At 41.3% G+C, this 17,214-nt stretch overlaps 3 protein-coding genes across 5 annotated transcripts; 2 read left to right on the top strand and 1 right to left on the bottom strand.

Annotated features, from left to right (window-relative positions):
• Nucleotides 1-163: 163 nt before the first annotated feature.
• polr2k (RNA polymerase II, I and III subunit K) lies at nucleotides 164-1,286 on the bottom strand. 2 transcript variants are annotated; one of them, XM_061093128.1, is made up of 4 exons: nucleotides 1,216-1,286; nucleotides 958-1,026; nucleotides 511-603; nucleotides 164-287 (listed from the first exon to the last, which is right to left on the bottom strand). In XM_061093128.1, the coding sequence occupies exons 2-4, from the start codon at nucleotides 1,016-1,018 to the stop codon at nucleotides 265-267; spliced, it is 177 nt and encodes a 58-aa protein (XP_060949111.1). In that variant the 5' UTR covers nucleotides 1,019-1,026; nucleotides 1,216-1,286; the 3' UTR covers nucleotides 164-264. The 2 variants fall into 2 exon arrangements, with proteins under 2 accessions (XP_060949111.1, XP_060949112.1); XM_061093129.1 differs by having other exon boundaries at nucleotides 1,246-1,283.
• Nucleotides 1,287-1,575: 289 nt separating this feature from the next.
• Nucleotides 1,576-7,749, top strand: stk3 (serine/threonine kinase 3 (STE20 homolog, yeast)). The gene is made up of 11 exons (XM_061092786.1): nucleotides 1,576-1,723; nucleotides 2,579-2,659; nucleotides 2,798-2,926; nucleotides 3,181-3,295; nucleotides 3,462-3,626; nucleotides 3,735-3,902; nucleotides 3,992-4,129; nucleotides 4,243-4,368; nucleotides 4,465-4,666; nucleotides 4,920-5,113; nucleotides 5,279-7,749. The coding sequence occupies exons 1-11, from the start codon at nucleotides 1,701-1,703 to the stop codon at nucleotides 5,435-5,437; spliced, it is 1,500 nt and encodes a 499-aa protein (XP_060948769.1). The 5' UTR covers nucleotides 1,576-1,700; the 3' UTR covers nucleotides 5,438-7,749.
• Nucleotides 7,750-8,115: 366 nt separating this feature from the next.
• rida (reactive intermediate imine deaminase A homolog) lies at nucleotides 8,116-12,399 on the top strand. Of its 2 annotated transcripts, none has more exons than XM_061092545.1 (6): nucleotides 8,116-8,253; nucleotides 9,208-9,313; nucleotides 9,830-9,884; nucleotides 9,966-10,034; nucleotides 11,416-11,471; nucleotides 11,918-12,399. In XM_061092545.1, the coding sequence occupies exons 1-6, from the start codon at nucleotides 8,189-8,191 to the stop codon at nucleotides 11,972-11,974; spliced, it is 408 nt and encodes a 135-aa protein (XP_060948528.1). In that variant the 5' UTR covers nucleotides 8,116-8,188; the 3' UTR covers nucleotides 11,975-12,399. The 2 variants fall into 2 exon arrangements, with proteins under 2 accessions (XP_060948528.1, XP_060948525.1); XM_061092542.1 differs by lacking the exon at nucleotides 8,116-8,253 and adding an exon at nucleotides 8,379-8,522.
• The last annotated feature ends 4,815 nt before the right edge of the window (nucleotides 12,400-17,214 follow it).

Here is a 17,214-nt window from a genome sequence, read left to right as displayed (position 1 = left end):
AATTTCCTGTTTGTGCATTCACCTATTTGATACCAGTTAAATGTGAAGAAACATTACATAAAAAACGGTGAAAACAGTTTTGTTCTGTGAAAATCATGTTTTTAATAAACCAAATCTTTCATCCATAACTCCAGAGTAAAAAAAGAATGGGTGGAACCTAAAAGATTTTCAACATCATTCAGAAATGTCTGAATGTCTGTTTATTTACATCCAAACAAACTACAAAAATTACACACAGAAATAACAAAACAGCTGATCTCTTCTTCATCTGGCATCGAACACAACCACTGAAATCAGTAGATAAGGAAATTTACACATTCTCAGTTCATACATATTTTTGGCTTCCAAATGTGAGCATTTCTTCAAACCCTTACACATCTGTTACCCTTTAATATCACCAGTCGATACAGGAAAACCTGTAACTCCATGATAAGTTCACTGCATAGATCACTCTATTTCTCTCACACACAGACGCACACACTCACACACACAAACACACTTAAAGGATACATCTCTTTGTCCTCTTCTTGTACATGATCCTGTAACCGCACTCTCTGCATCGGATTGGATCACGGGCCTTAATTTCATTTTCAGTGTGACACTCTGCAATTTAAGACAGAATAACATTAGACATAGAAATACATTGCAGACTCAAAAACTTCAAATTGCTCCACATCTGAATGGTGCTGGAAAAATAAATCTGCTTAACCTTAACTTGTTGGTTCATGCAGTTTGGGTTGCGCTGTATGGCTTAACAATAACATCTGAATTCATAGTAAATAACTGGACTACGTGAACTTCAAAGTAGAAAGGAATTATGACGTAATAATGCTTGTAAATACTACCATTCGCTCCATTAGTACAGTTATACCGATGGCTCAGTTCTACTACAAGAGTAGTACAAGTTATAGAGTATTATGTAGCTGTAACGTTAGCATGTACTGGTAGAATATGTACCTCCACATATGTAGATCATAGGCTGCTGCTTGGGTGGTTGCACATCTTTCGGTGTCTCCATGTTTGGTCCTTTGAGACAAAAACGTACGTGTTAGCATCGTCACAGCATGCTAACACATAAACGGCATGGTTAGCTCAAACAATCACAACCGGAAGTCCCACTGAGACCCAGAGGCCTTTAGGGAATCACAAAATGTCTTGGGTGCGTAGAGAAAATGTGAAACTCGTGGAAGGAATCCACAAAAAAACACTTCTCACCGTTTTAACACATCAACAGAAGCTGTTTACCCCTTTTGCTCACACACCGCTGCCTGTGTGCGCATGCGTACACGCGTCCAGTCGACCTCCCAGCAAGGTGGACTGTGATTGGTCAGAAAGCCCCTCTCTCGTATATGACGTTTTCTGCGTCTGTACCAAACAAAGCCAACATTGTTGATATATAACAGATCAACTTGTATAACAGCGGGTTGTATCTGGTTTATTAATCGTATATTATTCACGAATTCTAACTTTGTCGACATAAACTGCGGTGTTTTGGTTTCGCCCTCCGACAGGATAGGGGGCGCTGTGGGGAAAGAGCACCCCCCCAGACGGCCCATCATCTGACGGACGCCCAGCTGGCCCTCCACCACTTTTTCACAACAACGAATCAGTCGACAATGATCACATCGCGACCAGTGGCCCCCAGACTGTTCTAACCCACCACCAGTCCTCTGCCTTTATATCACCTGAAGCTGCACGACATGGAGACCGCGGCGCCAAAAAGGTCTGTGCTCATTCTGCTGCTTTAAAACGCGGGTTTAAGCTAAACGGGCTAACGTAGCTGCCGTCGCTTAGCAAGCTAGCTGGCTGATGCTAAATTCGGCTTTACCGATTTTCTCTCAAACTTTCCGTTAAAACGACTAAATGGGTTCAACGATCCCATTTCACCAAATTCACAAACAACTATGGTGACACTTATTGTGGATTCCAGGCCTGTGTCGTGGTTCCTGTAACTTTTAGGGAGCTGTGTTCTGTTGAATCAGACATGAAGGGAGGGATCGTGAAGTGTCACAGGCAGAGACATCACTGCAGTCCAGGGATAAACCTCAAAGTGGGACCTGGTTGTGTTGGTGTAGTTGTTGCCCTCATGTGAACACTGGTTGTCTAAGTTCTCACTAAAGAGGAACTGAGAGCTGGGTGAGGTTGTGTCTTGGACGTGATGCATCTTAAATGTTTTTCCTATCTCAGAGGCTGCTTTACATTCAGTTCTAAGGTGTAAGATTGGGTCTACAATTGTTGATTAGATATTTTAAATAAACAGTAAGTAGATCTGTCTCAACATTTGTCCTTGATAAATGCTAAATGAAATTAAGGAATGAACCAATTAATCAGCCAATTGATGAATAGAAAACAAACCAACAATGAATTGCCAGTACTTTAACAATCGCATAAGAAATGTATCAAGGTAATTCAATTTCAGTTTCAGATGATAACATTAAAGAATTTGCTACGCTTCTCTTATTTTGTTACACACAGTATCTTTTGGCATCTAACTTATGGTCCATCAAACAGTTTCACTACTGGTTTTTCAGGTAAACTATTAAACAGTTATTACAAGTGATTTGTTTCATTTTTACAGCAAGCTGAAAAAGCTGAGTGAAGACAGCCTGACCAAACAACCGGAGGAAGTGTTCGATGTTCTAGAGAAACTTGGAGAAGGGTAAGACGATGCTGTCATGACTCACTTCCATTTCAACTCGTGCATGTTTTGACTAAAACAGTTCAATTTACCTCTTTTGTTGTGTATTACATGTTGTTAATATGTCCAAATTTAACAATCTGTGATTTTTCTGTGTAGTTCCTATGGCAGCGTGTTCAAAGCCATTCATAAGGAGTCAGGCCAGGTCGTGGCCATTAAGCAGGTTCCCGTGGAGTCTGATCTGCAGGAGATCATCAAGGAGATTTCCATCATGCAGCAGTGTGACAGGTGGGATGATGAAGCAGATTTACCCGAATCCCTGCATTTAATACATATATGAACACAATAATTCATTATTGCCCTCAAAGTATCATATTTGTAACGATTTTCAATTATGTTTTAGGTCTAAATTGTATTAAACCATGGTACTTGTAGCTCCTTCAGTATTTACAGTCATCTGTTGTCTCACTTCTGCTCTTTTTTTCTAAAACGAAACTTTGTCTTCTCTCTTGATAACCACTGTGTTTTGCGTTTCCTTCTAGTCCCTATGTGGTGAAATACTATGGAAGCTACTTCAAGAACACAGACCTGTGGATTGTCATGGAGTACTGTGGAGCTGGCTCTGTCTCTGACATCATCAGACTGCGCAACAAGACGGTGGGTGCTGACAAAGTTACAGGTTCTAACGGCCTCTGTGGTCAGTGTGTGTGTGATTTATATTATACAGTATATTCTATATTAAGATACCGTTAAAGGTCTATTTAAAAGTTACAACGAACACATTTTGAAACAACACTGACATTCACCACATTCTTATCCTCAGCTGACAGAGGAGGAGATTGCCACCATCCTGAAGTCCACTCTGAAGGGTCTTGAATATCTCCACTTCATGAGAAAGATCCACCGGGACATCAAGGCAGGAAACATCCTTCTTAACACGGAGGGACATGCCAAACTGGCAGATTTTGGAGTAGCTGGACAGCTAACGGTAAGGTTAAAAATTCATGTTGATCATTCACTGATTTTGTGAACCCATATGAGGTGATCGATAATTTAGGGTGTATTAATGACACCAGTGTATATTTTCTCTCTGAAGGACACCATGGCAAAGAGAAACACTGTGATTGGTACTCCGTTCTGGATGGCACCAGAGGTGATCCAGGAAATTGGCTACAACTGTGTGGCTGACATATGGTCCCTGGGTATCACTTCTATAGAGATGGCAGAAGGAAAACCTCCCTATGCCGACATCCATCCCATGAGAGTAAGTGAAAACATAATTTATCTAAGAAATGGGTCGAAAACCTCACTTATTCTTTAACTCCACCTGACTGTCTTGTATCCCTTCTTCAGGCCATCTTCATGATCCCCACCAACCCTCCTCCAACATTCAGAAAGCCTGAGCTTTGGTCAGACGAGTTCACAGACTTTGTCAAGAAGTGTCTGGTCAAGAATCCAGAGCAGAGAGCGACTGCAACCCAGCTCCTACAGGTTAGAGGACGACACACCTGCAGAGATATAAACATATGAGACTATATGAGTTTTAAGACATGATTCCATAAAAACAAAACAAATCTTTTCTTTTTATTTCTTTCAACATCCAGCACCAGTTCATCAACCAGGCCAAGCCAGTGTCAATTTTGAGAGAACTGATAACTGAATCCATGGAGATGAAAGCCAAACGGCAGCAAGAGCAGCAGAGAGAGCTGGAGGAGGAAGATGACAACTCTGTATGTATAACGAGACACTGTTCCACTCAGTGTAACCGTGGGAAACCACTGTTGTGTATGTGAAGGCTAGGTGTCTAATTGTCTCGTGTCATCAAGGAGGAGGAGACTGAGGTGGACTCTCACACTATGGTGAAGTCGGGCACAGAAGGTGCAGGGACCATGCGGGCCACCAGCACCATGAGTGACGGAGCACAGACCATGATCGAACACAGCAGCACCATGCTGGAGTCAGACCTGGGCACTATGGTCATCAACAGCGATGATGAAGATGAGGAGGAAGACCAGGGATCCATGAGGAGTGAGCGCACACATGTTAACTTAATTATCGGGCATTACATAAATGGGAGAACATATACAATAGTTCCTTAAAAAGTTGGTAGGAGAGACAAACCTGTGATTCAGAGCAAAGTAACAAAAAATGTTTGTAGAACACTGGAAAGAGATTATCAGGATGGATATGAAGTTTTAAATACTGTGGATATTGTTCTATTTCTGAAAAACAATTAAATACGTTTGTGCTAGGTTTCAACTTGATCCTCTTTCTATCACAGGGCACCCCACCTCCCAGCAGCCCATGCGTCCATCCTTCATGGACTACTTTGACAAGCAGGACTCCAACAAGGCAGCCCAGCAGCAGGAGAACTACAACCACAACCAGCCGCAGGAGCAGCCTGGCTACCACATTCAGTCCAAAAACGTCTTCCCTGACAACTGGAAGGTGCCTCAGGATGGAGACTTTGACTTTGTGAGTAATTTCTTCCACGAGCCTCTGGTGGTATTATTGTACTGAGGGGGGGTTACTCATAGTGGAAGTCGGTTTACAACAGTGGTTAAAAATAGCAGAAGCATTTCTTGCAGTATTTAACACAACATGACACTGAATATGACAAATCTCTCTCCTGTCTCCCAGTTAAAGAACCTGGACTTCGAGGAGCTCCAGATGCGTCTGGGTGCCTTGGACCCCATGATGGAGCGGGAGATTGAGGAGCTCAGACAGCGCTACACGGCCAAGAGGCAGCCCATCCTCGATGCAATGGATGCAAAGAAGAGACGGCAACAGAACTTCTAAGTGGTCCTCCCTGTCACCTTCACACCCTGGTCTGGGACTCTCAAAGCCACAAAAAACACAAAAAGTACGTCCTAATGACTTGAAGGAACCAAGATGACCCCACTGTCTTTATTTCAAGTCGACTGCAGTTCTGACATAGTGGCCTATGACTGAAGAGAGATGCTTCTTCTTTCATTCTGGCTCCTGGAATCCACACTAACAAGCCTTGTTTCTACACTGTGTCCAGATGCTGTTCCTTTGATGAAATCTTAATTTAGTTTCTGCAGTTCTTTAAAGCTGGATCTCCTCAATTGAGGCTCAAGTCTGCGGCCAAAGAGAAAATCAAGTCCGGAGATCACACATCAGGATGTGAAAATTATTGATTTCCCCTCCTCCAAACAAATTTCCCTTTCACGTCACATAGAAAACTGTTTTAGGGAGTCACTATTAAAACATACGGACGGACATCTACCATGACAACCAGGCCAGCACTACACCAAGCCTCAGGTTCAGGTGTGGACAACAACAAGTGGTCCCTCAGACTTTCGAACTGTAAATAAAACATAGAGCCTACTTTGGAAATACCTGCAACAAAAAGCTGTGGAGGTTCATCCATGACCAAAGACAATCAAGGTGACGCTAAAGTTGAGAATGCCTTAAAAACATATTTGAAACCTGGTTTTCAAAATAAGCAATGTAGTGAAACAACCAAGGCGTCGGGTGATTGAATACGTCCTCTCTTGAAGACGAGTTGGACTCTGCCAATGTTTGTCAGAATGGACAAAGATGACAAATCGTTAGGTGAAGAGTATATTGTGTGTTTTTAGTTGTTTTGTGGACCAGAAAATTCTAAACTTATGTCAGTATAGTCTTTTATTATCATTAATTTAATTTTGTTGTTTTCCAATTTGATGTTCTGGGCTTCTTTATCACAGCCAATGTACTTTCAGTCTATTCTGACAGATACCATGGATCTTAGTGCCTCAAAACTCACACCGGCATCCCTCCGGCACACATTCACCCACTCTACATGGATTTTAAATCTTACTTAACATATGTATTATTCCTTGTAATGCAAATCGTCACAGAAAGTCAGAAGAATTATAATTCCTCTAGAAGCTTAAGCATTCCTAACAACTAATGACTGTTTTAATTTCTGTGTTAAATAACTTATATTGAGCCAGTATCGTGACTTGTAATTGGTTAATTGACTGTGGTTCCCTTCCGGAGTTAAAAAAGATTCAAGTTACTGATTCTGTTTACTTAATGAAAAAAAGAGCTGCTGCTACAGCCTCAAATCTCCTGTCTGAGTTTCAGACTTTAGATTATTTTCTTTTGCATCAAGATAATTTCAGCAAATTTCCCTGCAGCTTATCTGTATTTATGTTTCAGCAGTTATGAATTAGATCTCCTGACATATCGAGTTTGTGGTGTCATTAAAGTAATGAAGATAAGTTGCTACAATTTGCATTAACAGACAAATATTCAGCGTGTTGACCGACTGATGTGAAATTGCTAACATACCAGCCTATGATACATTTGTTCTCTTCATGAAGGAAACATGTTTTTGTGTCTGGTTTTGATTTGACACACTAATGCTAATTATGACGCCTTGAATGTGGTCGTCTGCAGGTTGCTGTTACATTTGAATGTTGATAATACGATACTGTTATAAATAGACCTGTTACACTGTCTTACTGCGTCTTATATGATGGACAATGGGCGGGAATGTCAAACTTGTGAATCCAAATTTCGATCACCACTATCTATTAATGATCACGTTTGTACTTTATAGTTTTTCTGCTTTAACATGAACCTCTTCACAATAATCATTACTATTATTGCCACTGCTTCTCATGAATCTAGCCCGCAGCACATTAGCAACACAAGCATTCACTCTATTTATTTTACGTTTTAACCTCTTTATTTTCATGACACTGGTTTAAATATAGAAGCTGATTTGGCTGTTAAATATTTCGATCCTCTGTCAGATATATTGTGTGTTAGACTATGCATGTTCATAATTATCTTTGCTCTGTAGTGAAATGCTTTTTTTTAACTGCACAGGTAAGAGTATTGTTTATATGGAAGATTGATTATTTTCACAGCATTTAACAATTATTGAATAAAAACTGTTTGCTCTTTAAAAAACGAAAAGCCCCCTTTGAAATCACTTCCTCTCTATATAGCAACACAATTTTATCTTCATTTATGAATTGAGGTGTACGGTGGAATGTAAGCATTTATGTTTGAACCACTTAATTTATTTTGTTTGTAAGACTTTATAATGTTTCGTAAAAGTGCAAGAAATAATAAAAGTTTCTTATAGTTAACCTGAACTGCAGTGGAATGCTTTTTATCTTGGAATTCAAACGTTGAGACCTGAACCTTTGAGCTTGACTCAATAGAACGTAGACCTCTGCCAAGACTGAACAATTCTACAAATGATTGTCTTGTTCTTAAACATGTAACATATCTTACATAACTGTATAAAAATAACCTCCTTTGGTCATAAAAATATCAGAGTCCATAGGACAGAACACCTGTTGTACCGTAACTCTTTGAGCACAAGCGCACATGTGTTTTTCATTTCTACACTGTTCCCTACAGGAATCGCCTCCAAAAAATGCCGCATGCTCCTCCCAGCGGATATTACGGTAAAGTTTTTGTCAGCTGTTCCTTTTATTCCCCGGTGGTTCCGCTAGTCGCTGCACAACACGTCATTCGCTGCTTTTCACTGTGGAACAGGAAGAAACCTCCAGATCAGGGAACATGTCTGCGCTCGTTAGAAAGATGATCAACACCGCATCGGCCCCGGCAGCCATCGGCCCCTACAGGTACGACCAGCTTGTTAATGTGAGTTTAAATGTGTTGACACGTGGTGAGTAGGAAATGTTTGAATGGGTCCGACGTGTGATCGGAGCAGGGGCGGATCTCTGCGATCAATAAACTGACCCGAGGGTCAAAGGTTACCTCGCAGCAGCAGAACAGGAGAAGAGCTGCAGAGTAGAGACACCTCTAGAAGTCACAGAGTAGAAACTATGGCCTCCCTCCGTCGAGAAATTCCTTACACACCTACAGCTCCCATCAGACAGGGAATATACAGGTAAGAGTTCACATGCTCTGAAAGAATAACTCTAATCTGATATCATATTTAAACAAGGTACCGTTTTAGTTTGTAATAAAAACTGGAAGAATGCATATTTATTTATTAAATAGATATATTTTTCTATTTGTCTGAAATCTTAAATAAATGTTTATTTCCATGTCAAGTCAAGTTTATGTCTTGTTCTTTGATTCACTCTGAGTGGAAATGAAGGGGTGTCGCTGCTGTGACCAATCAGCTGTCAGGGGGAGGAGACAGATCAGACTGAATTCCGTGTGCTGAATGCTGATCATCTGTTGTTTTCAACAGGGGAACAAATCCACCCTTATTCACTTTAGATATAAATAGTCGACAAACTTGCCTGTTTAGTGTCTGATGTTTTATTTAAATGTTCATGTCATAAAGAGTTACACAACAACCACGTGTGTGAATGGGGTCATGGTGTTAGACTGTGAAATGCAGACAAGATATAAATGATGGGTTGAGATGTGGATACAACAGAGACAGAAACAAAGTCTTCAACTGCTCAGCATATTTGGCAAAGATCAGTATTTGTTTATTTATGTTTTTATACTTGTATGGACCTACGAGGTTGAAATATAGATAGTTTGAACAGTACTTGTAGTAGTAGTATTGGTAAAATAGCGCTACATCTTTTATCGTGTTTGTTTGTGTGTGTCCTCAGTCAGGCGGTGGTTGCGGACAGAACCGTGTACATCTCCGGTCAGCTGGGGATGGACGTGGCCTCAGGTCAGCTGGTGGATGGAGGAGTCCAGGCTCAGACCAAGCAGGTGAAGCTCAGGGGATGATGATGATGATGATGATGATGATGATGATGATGATGATGATGATGATGATGATGATGATGATGATGATGATGATGATGCAAGTATAACCAAAAGGCTTGAAGTACAATATATTCCTCTCAGTACTAGAATGACTCAAGGTGATAATAGGTCACATGAGCATTAGTTATTTTCTCTGAGAGAGATGTTTTCATCTTAAACACTTCAAGGCCTCTGAACTGCACAGGAGAGACAGACATAATATACATCATATTATACTTCTACATACATGTTTGATGTATTTAGTGATGTTTTATATTTATGCTAATTGACAGAGTCAAATATTAGAACTAAAGTGAAACAAGTTCTCGGGATAGATAGGAAAGGATTTATCATATTAAATAAATTGATACAATTAAATCAAACAGATATAAAGGTGTTATCGTCACAATAAAGAACACCGAGATGTAAAGGGTGAGATTGAGTATTGACTGACCCCCCTCTCCCCTCTCTCACCTCCAGGCTCTTATCAATATGGGGGAGATCCTTAAAGCTGCTGGTTGTGGCTACACCAACGGTGAGATCTAAACACCACCAGACGGTTTCATGTGTTTCACTGTTTTCAACAAACTAAACAACATGAACTCTTGTGTTTCAGTGGTGAAGACGACTGTGCTGCTCGCTGACATTAATGACTTCAACAGCGTCAATGAGGTCTACAAGACATGTGAGTAAACATGGAAACACACACGCTGCCTGAAAGGCAACGCAACAGAGCAGAGATTAATAGATTTAGGTTTTCTAATGGAACTGACGTGTTTTCTTCATAATCACGATCTTCTAAGAGTAAAAAAAGCAAACACATGGGGGCAGCATTTAACCAGGGCAGGACTGCTGTCATGTCATAGGCTCATCTTGACAACTTTAAAAACAGCTTCATTCACTTTACATGAGACTCTATGAAAGGGAGGCTGCTCTCTAAGAGGAGGAGGTGGATTCCAAGCCTCCATGTCAGGGAGAACGTCAGCTACTGAAGTGACCTTGAGCAAGACACTCAGTGTCCAGTGCTCCAGCAGTGATGACTGGTATTTGACCTTGAGCTTTGAGAAGAGAAAACACAGGTTTCTCTCCCAGGACGTCACTTGAGTGTAGAGCAAAAGCAATTTATCAGTTGGCCAATAAAAAGCATTCCGTTTATGATTTTTTGGAAGCAGAATAGTTGTTGAAAAATCCTCCTACATTAAGAAACAGTTTAGTTGAAAATCACTGGCATTTTGCTTTGATTTAAAGATGTATAATTTTAAAAGAAACCCACCAATATAATTTACTGATATATTCTAAGTAAACCATGTAAAAGCCTGTAATCATTCCACCGGCACGCTCCACCCTTCCTACCTGTGAGCTGATGATCTGATACACTGGCTCATATTCCACTGACAACGCTCAGAAAATGGCTGCTGTCAGGTTTGGCAGTGAGCTGACAGACGGACTCACTCTGCTCCTCCTCTGCTGGACGAGAGCAGCGTCCTCCTCACCCTCGGTCCGCTCGTTTCCTCCTGCATCCCAGCAGACAGGTGTAATGGAAGCTGCGGGGCCCAGTGAGTCGTAAACGGACACGCGGCATGCAGGCCCACACAGGAAACTCGAGCCCTCCTGGCGAGCTCCGCTGAACGGACCATTGCTTCTGCTACAGGGCCCGAGCCCAGTCCCTCCTCCAGACTCTACCCAACCCTTAACCACAGGCAGAGAACTTTCCCTGACCCTCATAAGAGGAGGAGAGCACACGTTTCCACAGTGATACAGTTGTGTTGATTTTGAGTTTTCGGGCTGCAAGTTAAGAGTCACTTTAAATACATTTTAGCCTGCAGCCAAACTTTTGTCTGATCACTTAACACCAAAAAACCTAATTTAGAGATTTATTTCTCTTAGAAAACTGTCTATATACGATTAAACACAGTTTTAATAATTTAAACATTGTCTTTCTAGGTATAGATCCTCCCATCCTTGTCACAACTACACTTAACAGTTTCCCCACTGTCTAACAAGTTTTATATGGAAAATTTGTAAGTTATAAATTCAGTTGTTGATTTGTGTTGTTTCCTCTCCAGTTTTCAGCAGTAACTTTCCAGCCAGAGCTGCTTACCAAGTCGCTGCTCTCCCCAGAGTGAGTACAGACACAACCCGTGTTATCACTTTAGAACTGCAGCACCCGGTGACCCTGTGTAGATCTGTAGGACCAACTACTCAGCTGATGACCTTTGACTTTCTACAATTTCACAATGAATCAGAAGTACTGTATTTTTTACTATTCTCAGATAAATTAGTCAATTTGCTTTTGGCCCCAACATCAGCACTGATTACTAGTTATCACCTCAAACAAGGTGTAAACAACAGAAATTATGTTAGTGATTATTTGCATGTAGCGCAGGGAATGAGATCCAATCACAGGTTGTCACGGGAAACACATTCTGGACGCCAGGTGTGAACACATGAACTTATCGCTGACCACTGGAGTTCGGATCGCTCTGGATGGATGTTAACAGCAGATCCAAATCTTGACACGCTAAGTAAACCACCATGTTCTCAGTGTTTCTCTGTCTCCGTCTTCAGGGTGGACTGGTGGAAATCGAGGCGGTGGCTGTGGTCGGTCCTCTCTCAGACTCCTGACTAACCGGCCCCATCACAAACAAGCTATAGTCGAACCGCCGAGTGGCCTTGGATTTGTGCTGCAGAGGCCTTTTTGTATTTCCACACGACACATAAAAGAAGTTCCTTTCTGTTGTTGCCTCTGTGGCTGGTTGTCTGCAGCAATTTAGTCTTTTGAGAATCATATCAATGGAAACCTACTGATCTTCACATTAAAATTCTTACAATAACAGAGAACTTAACATCTTACCAGACTTTAGATTGTGGTTTAAGGTAATTTCAATATGTGCATAAAACCAAAATAATCATTAACATTCCCTCAGCCTCAGTGAACAGATAGATATCAAATAAACCTTCTGTGATGCTGTTTTTGGTTTAATAAACTCACTTTCTCCTAGTTTTGTTCCATTGAAACATTTGAAATAAATAAAATTTGAATAATTAAATGACCATGAATTTATTATTCTCACAATATTCATATTCATATACAACAAAAAAAGTTCTTATGATTTCAATTTAATGTGGCTCTTTTAATTAATCAAGTAAATAGCTTATGACAGATTTCAGGTTTACTTTCCAGAGAGAAATCATGACACATCAGAAACAAAACAAAACAAGCTCGTCAGAAACTTGTAAAATCAGTGCTCATTAAACCTGCAGCGTGCCAGCTCTTCATATTCACTACAAACAGGGTTGTACAATCAAAGCCAGCAACTCAAATTGAACATTATTTCATAAATCAAATATAGTTTTGGCTTTGGTTTCAGTAGAATTATATAATTTAGTAGAAAACAACAGAATAAACTCTTCTGGTTAATGTTAGATTACAGACGTCTGCTATTATGAATGTAGACATTTGAATGAATAATTTGATTAAACACACTTAAGTGCTGCAGATCTGTTCAGGTCACGAGCAGAGATACAGGAGGGGGAAGAAGGCACAGTGATGACTGAGGAACCCTGACTGAAAGTGGTCACCACAGGGTCTGCATCTTGGCAACAAGGCGATGTCTGTTTCACACACACACATTTACTCAAACTTTCACTCACACATACGCACAGGTGAAGAGCCCTTGGGGTGATTAATCTGTGCTGGCATCCACATTGTACTTCACTCACTGGGAGCTGGAAACAAGAGAGAGGGAAACACTGTCAGACTGTACAAACCGTGTGTGTGTGTGTGTGTAAACTGCACATGTACTCACCTGGTGCCTCCTCAGGTTTCGGTTCTGAATCAGTCGCCGTGGCCTCTGCTGCTTTTTCTGTTAAGGAAGAAACAACAACAACAAACGTGGTCACATTTATACGTGTGGAGGTCATCTCTCTACTGTCCACTATCAATACAGGCTGAAAACTCCCCCCAAAAAAAACTCGACTCCCAAATAACAACAGATTTGGAGCCTGGCCTGAAAATCCACAGAGCTGAACGTCTCCTTAAGCCGAAACATTTAAATCCAAAGATGTGAAATCCCACAATCTCTCATACAATCACATGCTTTATTCTCAGATTTGTGATTACAGATTATCTTCAAAAAAATATATGAAAAATAAACAAATCCCATTCCTGACTGCTGACACATCCAGAGGTGGATGCAGTGCCATGTCCGGGTCTGTTAATGTGACACCTGATCCTCCCTCTCCATTGGCTGTGAAATGGAGGCTCAGCGGGACCTGGCATCGCTCGTCGCCGGCGGCGGCCCTGTGTGTGTTGGCACGCTCCAGTTTCTCTGTGGACTCCAATTGCAACTTATTGACACACACCGGTGACAACAAAGTCTTCGCAACACACACAAACTTGCACTCTCGGCAGTGGTCACACAAACACGGCTGTGGTCAAGGGTGAGTCAGGTTGGACGCCGTGGGGGGTTGAGAGCAAGTGAAGACAAAGGTCAAGGTGAGTCCAAGTTTCAACCTCAACAAGAGTCGGTCCCTTAGCAACTGATCTCTCCTGGTGTCGCACACAAACCAGGAACGATCATGCAAATTAAATTAAAGAAATCTCTGGATACCAGAAACATCTTCGTCAGTTATAATGCATTTTTCTCTGCCGCCCTTAATGAAAGTGACACTTGATATGTTTGACATTACAACACGGCCTTAAATAAATAAAAAAAAAAAAAAAGGTTTTCAAACAATCCTCACTCAATCAAACACCACTGACAACAAAAAAATAAAATAACACGATTCATAAAGTAAAGAAAAACGTTTCATTAATTCACTGTGATCTGATTACAAGTGCGATGTGTTGAGGCCGCTCCTTTAAGACTAAACAAATCATTGCATGTGTAACTTATAAACACATTCCTTAGGCCACTGGTGTGTTCATTAAAGGACAAAGTCGTGTGTGTGTGTGTGTTGTTGGATACCGCCTGGTTACCGGCATCGCGGTGATACCGGGGCGGGACGAGGGGACGATCTGTACCTGGATGCCACAGCAGCCTGTGTTCACTGGGTCACTGTGCAGGAAGTTTCCTGTGCGATGCTCAGGTTACTGCTGGTCAATGGAGACATTTGCTCCCTAATAACTTCCTCTTCCCTCAGTGGGACACGTTATTGTTTTAAATCTGTAGTTGCAGATGCAGATCATGATCTCAAGAGAAAAAATAGCCCAATCTCAGGTGGTTTAGACGAATGTCACTGACCTTTAACAAGGCTGTTCAGTTCACTCCAACCCACCTTGCTCTGGAGCTGAAGCTGGAGGTTCTGAGGAGCTCACTGGGGTCACAATGGTGCTGCCTGCTGCTGCTTCTGCTGGTGCTGCTGGTATTGGTTCTACTAGTGCTGCTGGTTCTTCTGGTGCTGCTGGTACAGGTTCTACTAGTGCTGCTGGTTCTACTGGTGCTGCTGGTTCTGCTGGTGCCTCTGCAGGCGGACTGGCAGCTGCAGGCTGAGCGTCCTCTTCTGCTGGTGGAGCTGCATTGGTGTTCTCTGCAGATGCGGCAGCGGCAGCAGGTTCATCTGCCGGTGTGACGTCGCCACCAGCAGCAGGCGTTTGGTCCGGGAGAGTTTCACAGTCCTCGGCTACATTTCCATTCTTGTTGGCCGCCCCTGTCAGATTGAACACAGTGTGAACACAGCACATGAGCCAAACAAGAGACTTTGAAACTCAAACAGATTCAAGCTAGATCTGCAGTGAAATCTTCAGAATAATTGTTTAACACAATGAGGTCTGATGGATGAATATCAGTTTTTAAAGTTGAAAATAACCTTATCTGGTGCCTAAAAAATGATTACTATCAGCCTCCGGTAGCTGTACTCCATTCTCTAAACACTGGCTCTGTGAACACGTTGCTGTGGGTTATATATATTATTTATCGCTTCCTTTTTTCGTAAGGATTTGCATTGCAAATATTTGAACTGATCTCTAAAGTCTTGACCATTGACATCTTTAAAGTTGCCTTAGGCACAGAGAGTTCCTTTAAATAGAAATTATGTCAAGAAAGATCTGCAGATGATTCCTGCAAATTTGTCACCAATTTCTGCAGCAAATGTGTCTCAATAAACACTGTCAGTAATTTAACAGTACTACGATTAAAACTTTGTCAGTAATGACTGAGAATAAGTGTGTCCGTTGGGGGTGCAGTTGACTGAAGGCCTCCCCTCTTCAAGTGTTAAACTATCTAGTTCCTCAAAATGAATAAACCTTTGGTTAATAAATGTCCTCCTGTTTGCATTCTTGGAAGTGCCAAGCAGCATCAAGACAAGGAAATCAGCCTCATGCAAATAGAAGGAAACATCCTGATAAATTTCCATTTGACCTCTGAGACAATAGCAACAGTGTCACTAGGTTTAAGCTGTTTCGATCTGACCTCAGATACAGTTGCCAACATGAAGCTCAGTTAGATAGAACAATTATTTGTCCCTGTTGCCATTGGCCAATTTATTGTGATTCAAATTCATTGAGTCAGCAGTTTTTGTTTTTATGTTATTTCTATGTGTTTCATATTGTATATTATGTCCATCTCTCCACATTTGTGTGGATACTGCTGTTTTTACTTCAAATTGCCGAAAGGGGACAATAAAAATGAGTATGTATTTGGTCAATAAACCCAAATATAGCCACTTACAAGTGAAATCTGAAGCCCTGACATCCTCAGCCAACAACAACAACAACAACAACATGATACTTTATCATAACTGAAACTCTCCTTTAGTGTTTCACCTTTCTGGACGTCAGACACTTATTCCGCTTATTATTAAAGAACTTGAAGTGACATTTATCTCTGATTCAAACTATGGATGCCATTTTCCCACACTGTATTTATCAGTCCCTCCTCATCACCACAGAGGGGTCCGTCTCTGAGCTATGACAACAAAGGGGTGCCCAATGTGGCTTCTCCATTTCCTGTTGAAACTGAAGACTGTCATCAAATCTGCCTCCATGCCACTGTCTCTCTCAGTGGAGGACTGAGCCAGAGACCAGTGTTAAACAATGGCAATAGACTTTCCCATCCTGTCCCTGTGGAGCCGTGACTCAGTAGAAATAAAGACATCAGACACTGTACCCAGAGGATTACACTGATGTTCATTTGCATGCAGGCTGTGCCAGAGCAGTGTTCACTTCAGTGTAACAGAATGGATGTTGTAAGTCTATGTAGAGGCAGCAGAGAACTTCCACTGTCTTCATGGCATCTACTGCTTTTATCAAAAAAATGTATTGATACAAATACTAATAATCATCAATATATTAATATAATATAACATAATCATAATGAGTTCCATCAAACATTGATAAACATTAACATATAAACACTATACAAGAAATACATTATTTTACATACTATTTGTGACACTACAGAAAGTCCATAATAAAGTTTTGGATACAGGCAATTGTTGCTTCCACGTATATTTATATATATTATATATACTTGACACCATTATATTCAGCTAATAATCCCTAAAATGCTTGTTTGGCCACTTAAATCATATTTGCAATGAATGGTACCGGTGTGCATAGATGCAATTATCCAAATATCCCATAACAATTATATGATTTTTTTTGTATGTTAAAATCTTACGTCACCTGTGGTGCTGGTTCCGTTGCTCTCCTCGGGCTTCACACTGGGTCGAGTCGTGTCCACAGCTGAAGTTTGGGAGCTGGTGGAGCATCCCATCCTGTCCTGTGCGCACAGAGGACTGGATGGAGACGTTCGGAGAGAGAGGGTGAGGCTGGAGCTGCGCTGATGACGTGGTGCATTAGATCTCTCTCTCTCTCCCTGGAAATTGAGAGGAGTCCCAAACTGTGGCCGGTGAATCCCCTG

Source organism: Limanda limanda, chromosome 19 (genome assembly GCF_963576545.1).
Source record: "Limanda limanda chromosome 19, fLimLim1.1, whole genome shotgun sequence".
NCBI classification, from domain to species: domain Eukaryota; kingdom Metazoa; phylum Chordata; class Actinopteri; order Pleuronectiformes; family Pleuronectidae; genus Limanda; species Limanda limanda.
Note: the sequence above shows the minus strand (reverse complement) of the source record. Positions and strands in the feature narration are given on the sequence as shown.

What these genes read in the sequence shown, in the direction of transcription:
- polr2k (XM_061093128.1), bottom strand. Translation starts at nt 1,018, where the DNA reads ATGGAGACACCGAAAGATGTGCAACCACCCAAGCAGCAGCCTATGATC. An exon ending in TATGATCTACATATGTGGAG is followed by an intron (nt 604 to 957) that starts GTACATATTCTA and finishes CTTAAATTGCAG; the next exon opens with AGTGTCACACTGAAAATGAA. An exon ending in CAAGAAGAGGACAAAGAGAT is followed by an intron (nt 288 to 510) that starts GTATCCTTTAAG and finishes TACTGATTTCAG; the next exon opens with TGGTTGTGTTCGATGCCAGA.
- stk3 (XM_061092786.1), top strand. Translation starts at nt 1,701, where the DNA reads ATGGAGACCGCGGCGCCAAAAAG. An exon ending in GAGACCGCGGCGCCAAAAAG is followed by an intron (nt 1,724 to 2,578) that starts GTCTGTGCTCAT and finishes TCATTTTTACAG; the next exon opens with CAAGCTGAAAAAGCTGAGTG. An exon ending in AGGAGGAAGATGACAACTCT is followed by an intron (nt 4,369 to 4,464) that starts GTATGTATAACG and finishes CGTGTCATCAAG; the next exon opens with GAGGAGGAGACTGAGGTGGA.
- rida (XM_061092545.1), top strand. Translation starts at nt 8,189, where the DNA reads ATGTCTGCGCTCGTTAGAAAGATGATCAACACCGCATCGGCCCCGGCA. An exon ending in TCCAGGCTCAGACCAAGCAG is followed by an intron (nt 9,314 to 9,829) that starts GTGAAGCTCAGG and finishes TCTCACCTCCAG; the next exon opens with GCTCTTATCAATATGGGGGA. An exon ending in AAGTCGCTGCTCTCCCCAGA is followed by an intron (nt 11,472 to 11,917) that starts GTGAGTACAGAC and finishes CTCCGTCTTCAG; the next exon opens with GGTGGACTGGTGGAAATCGA.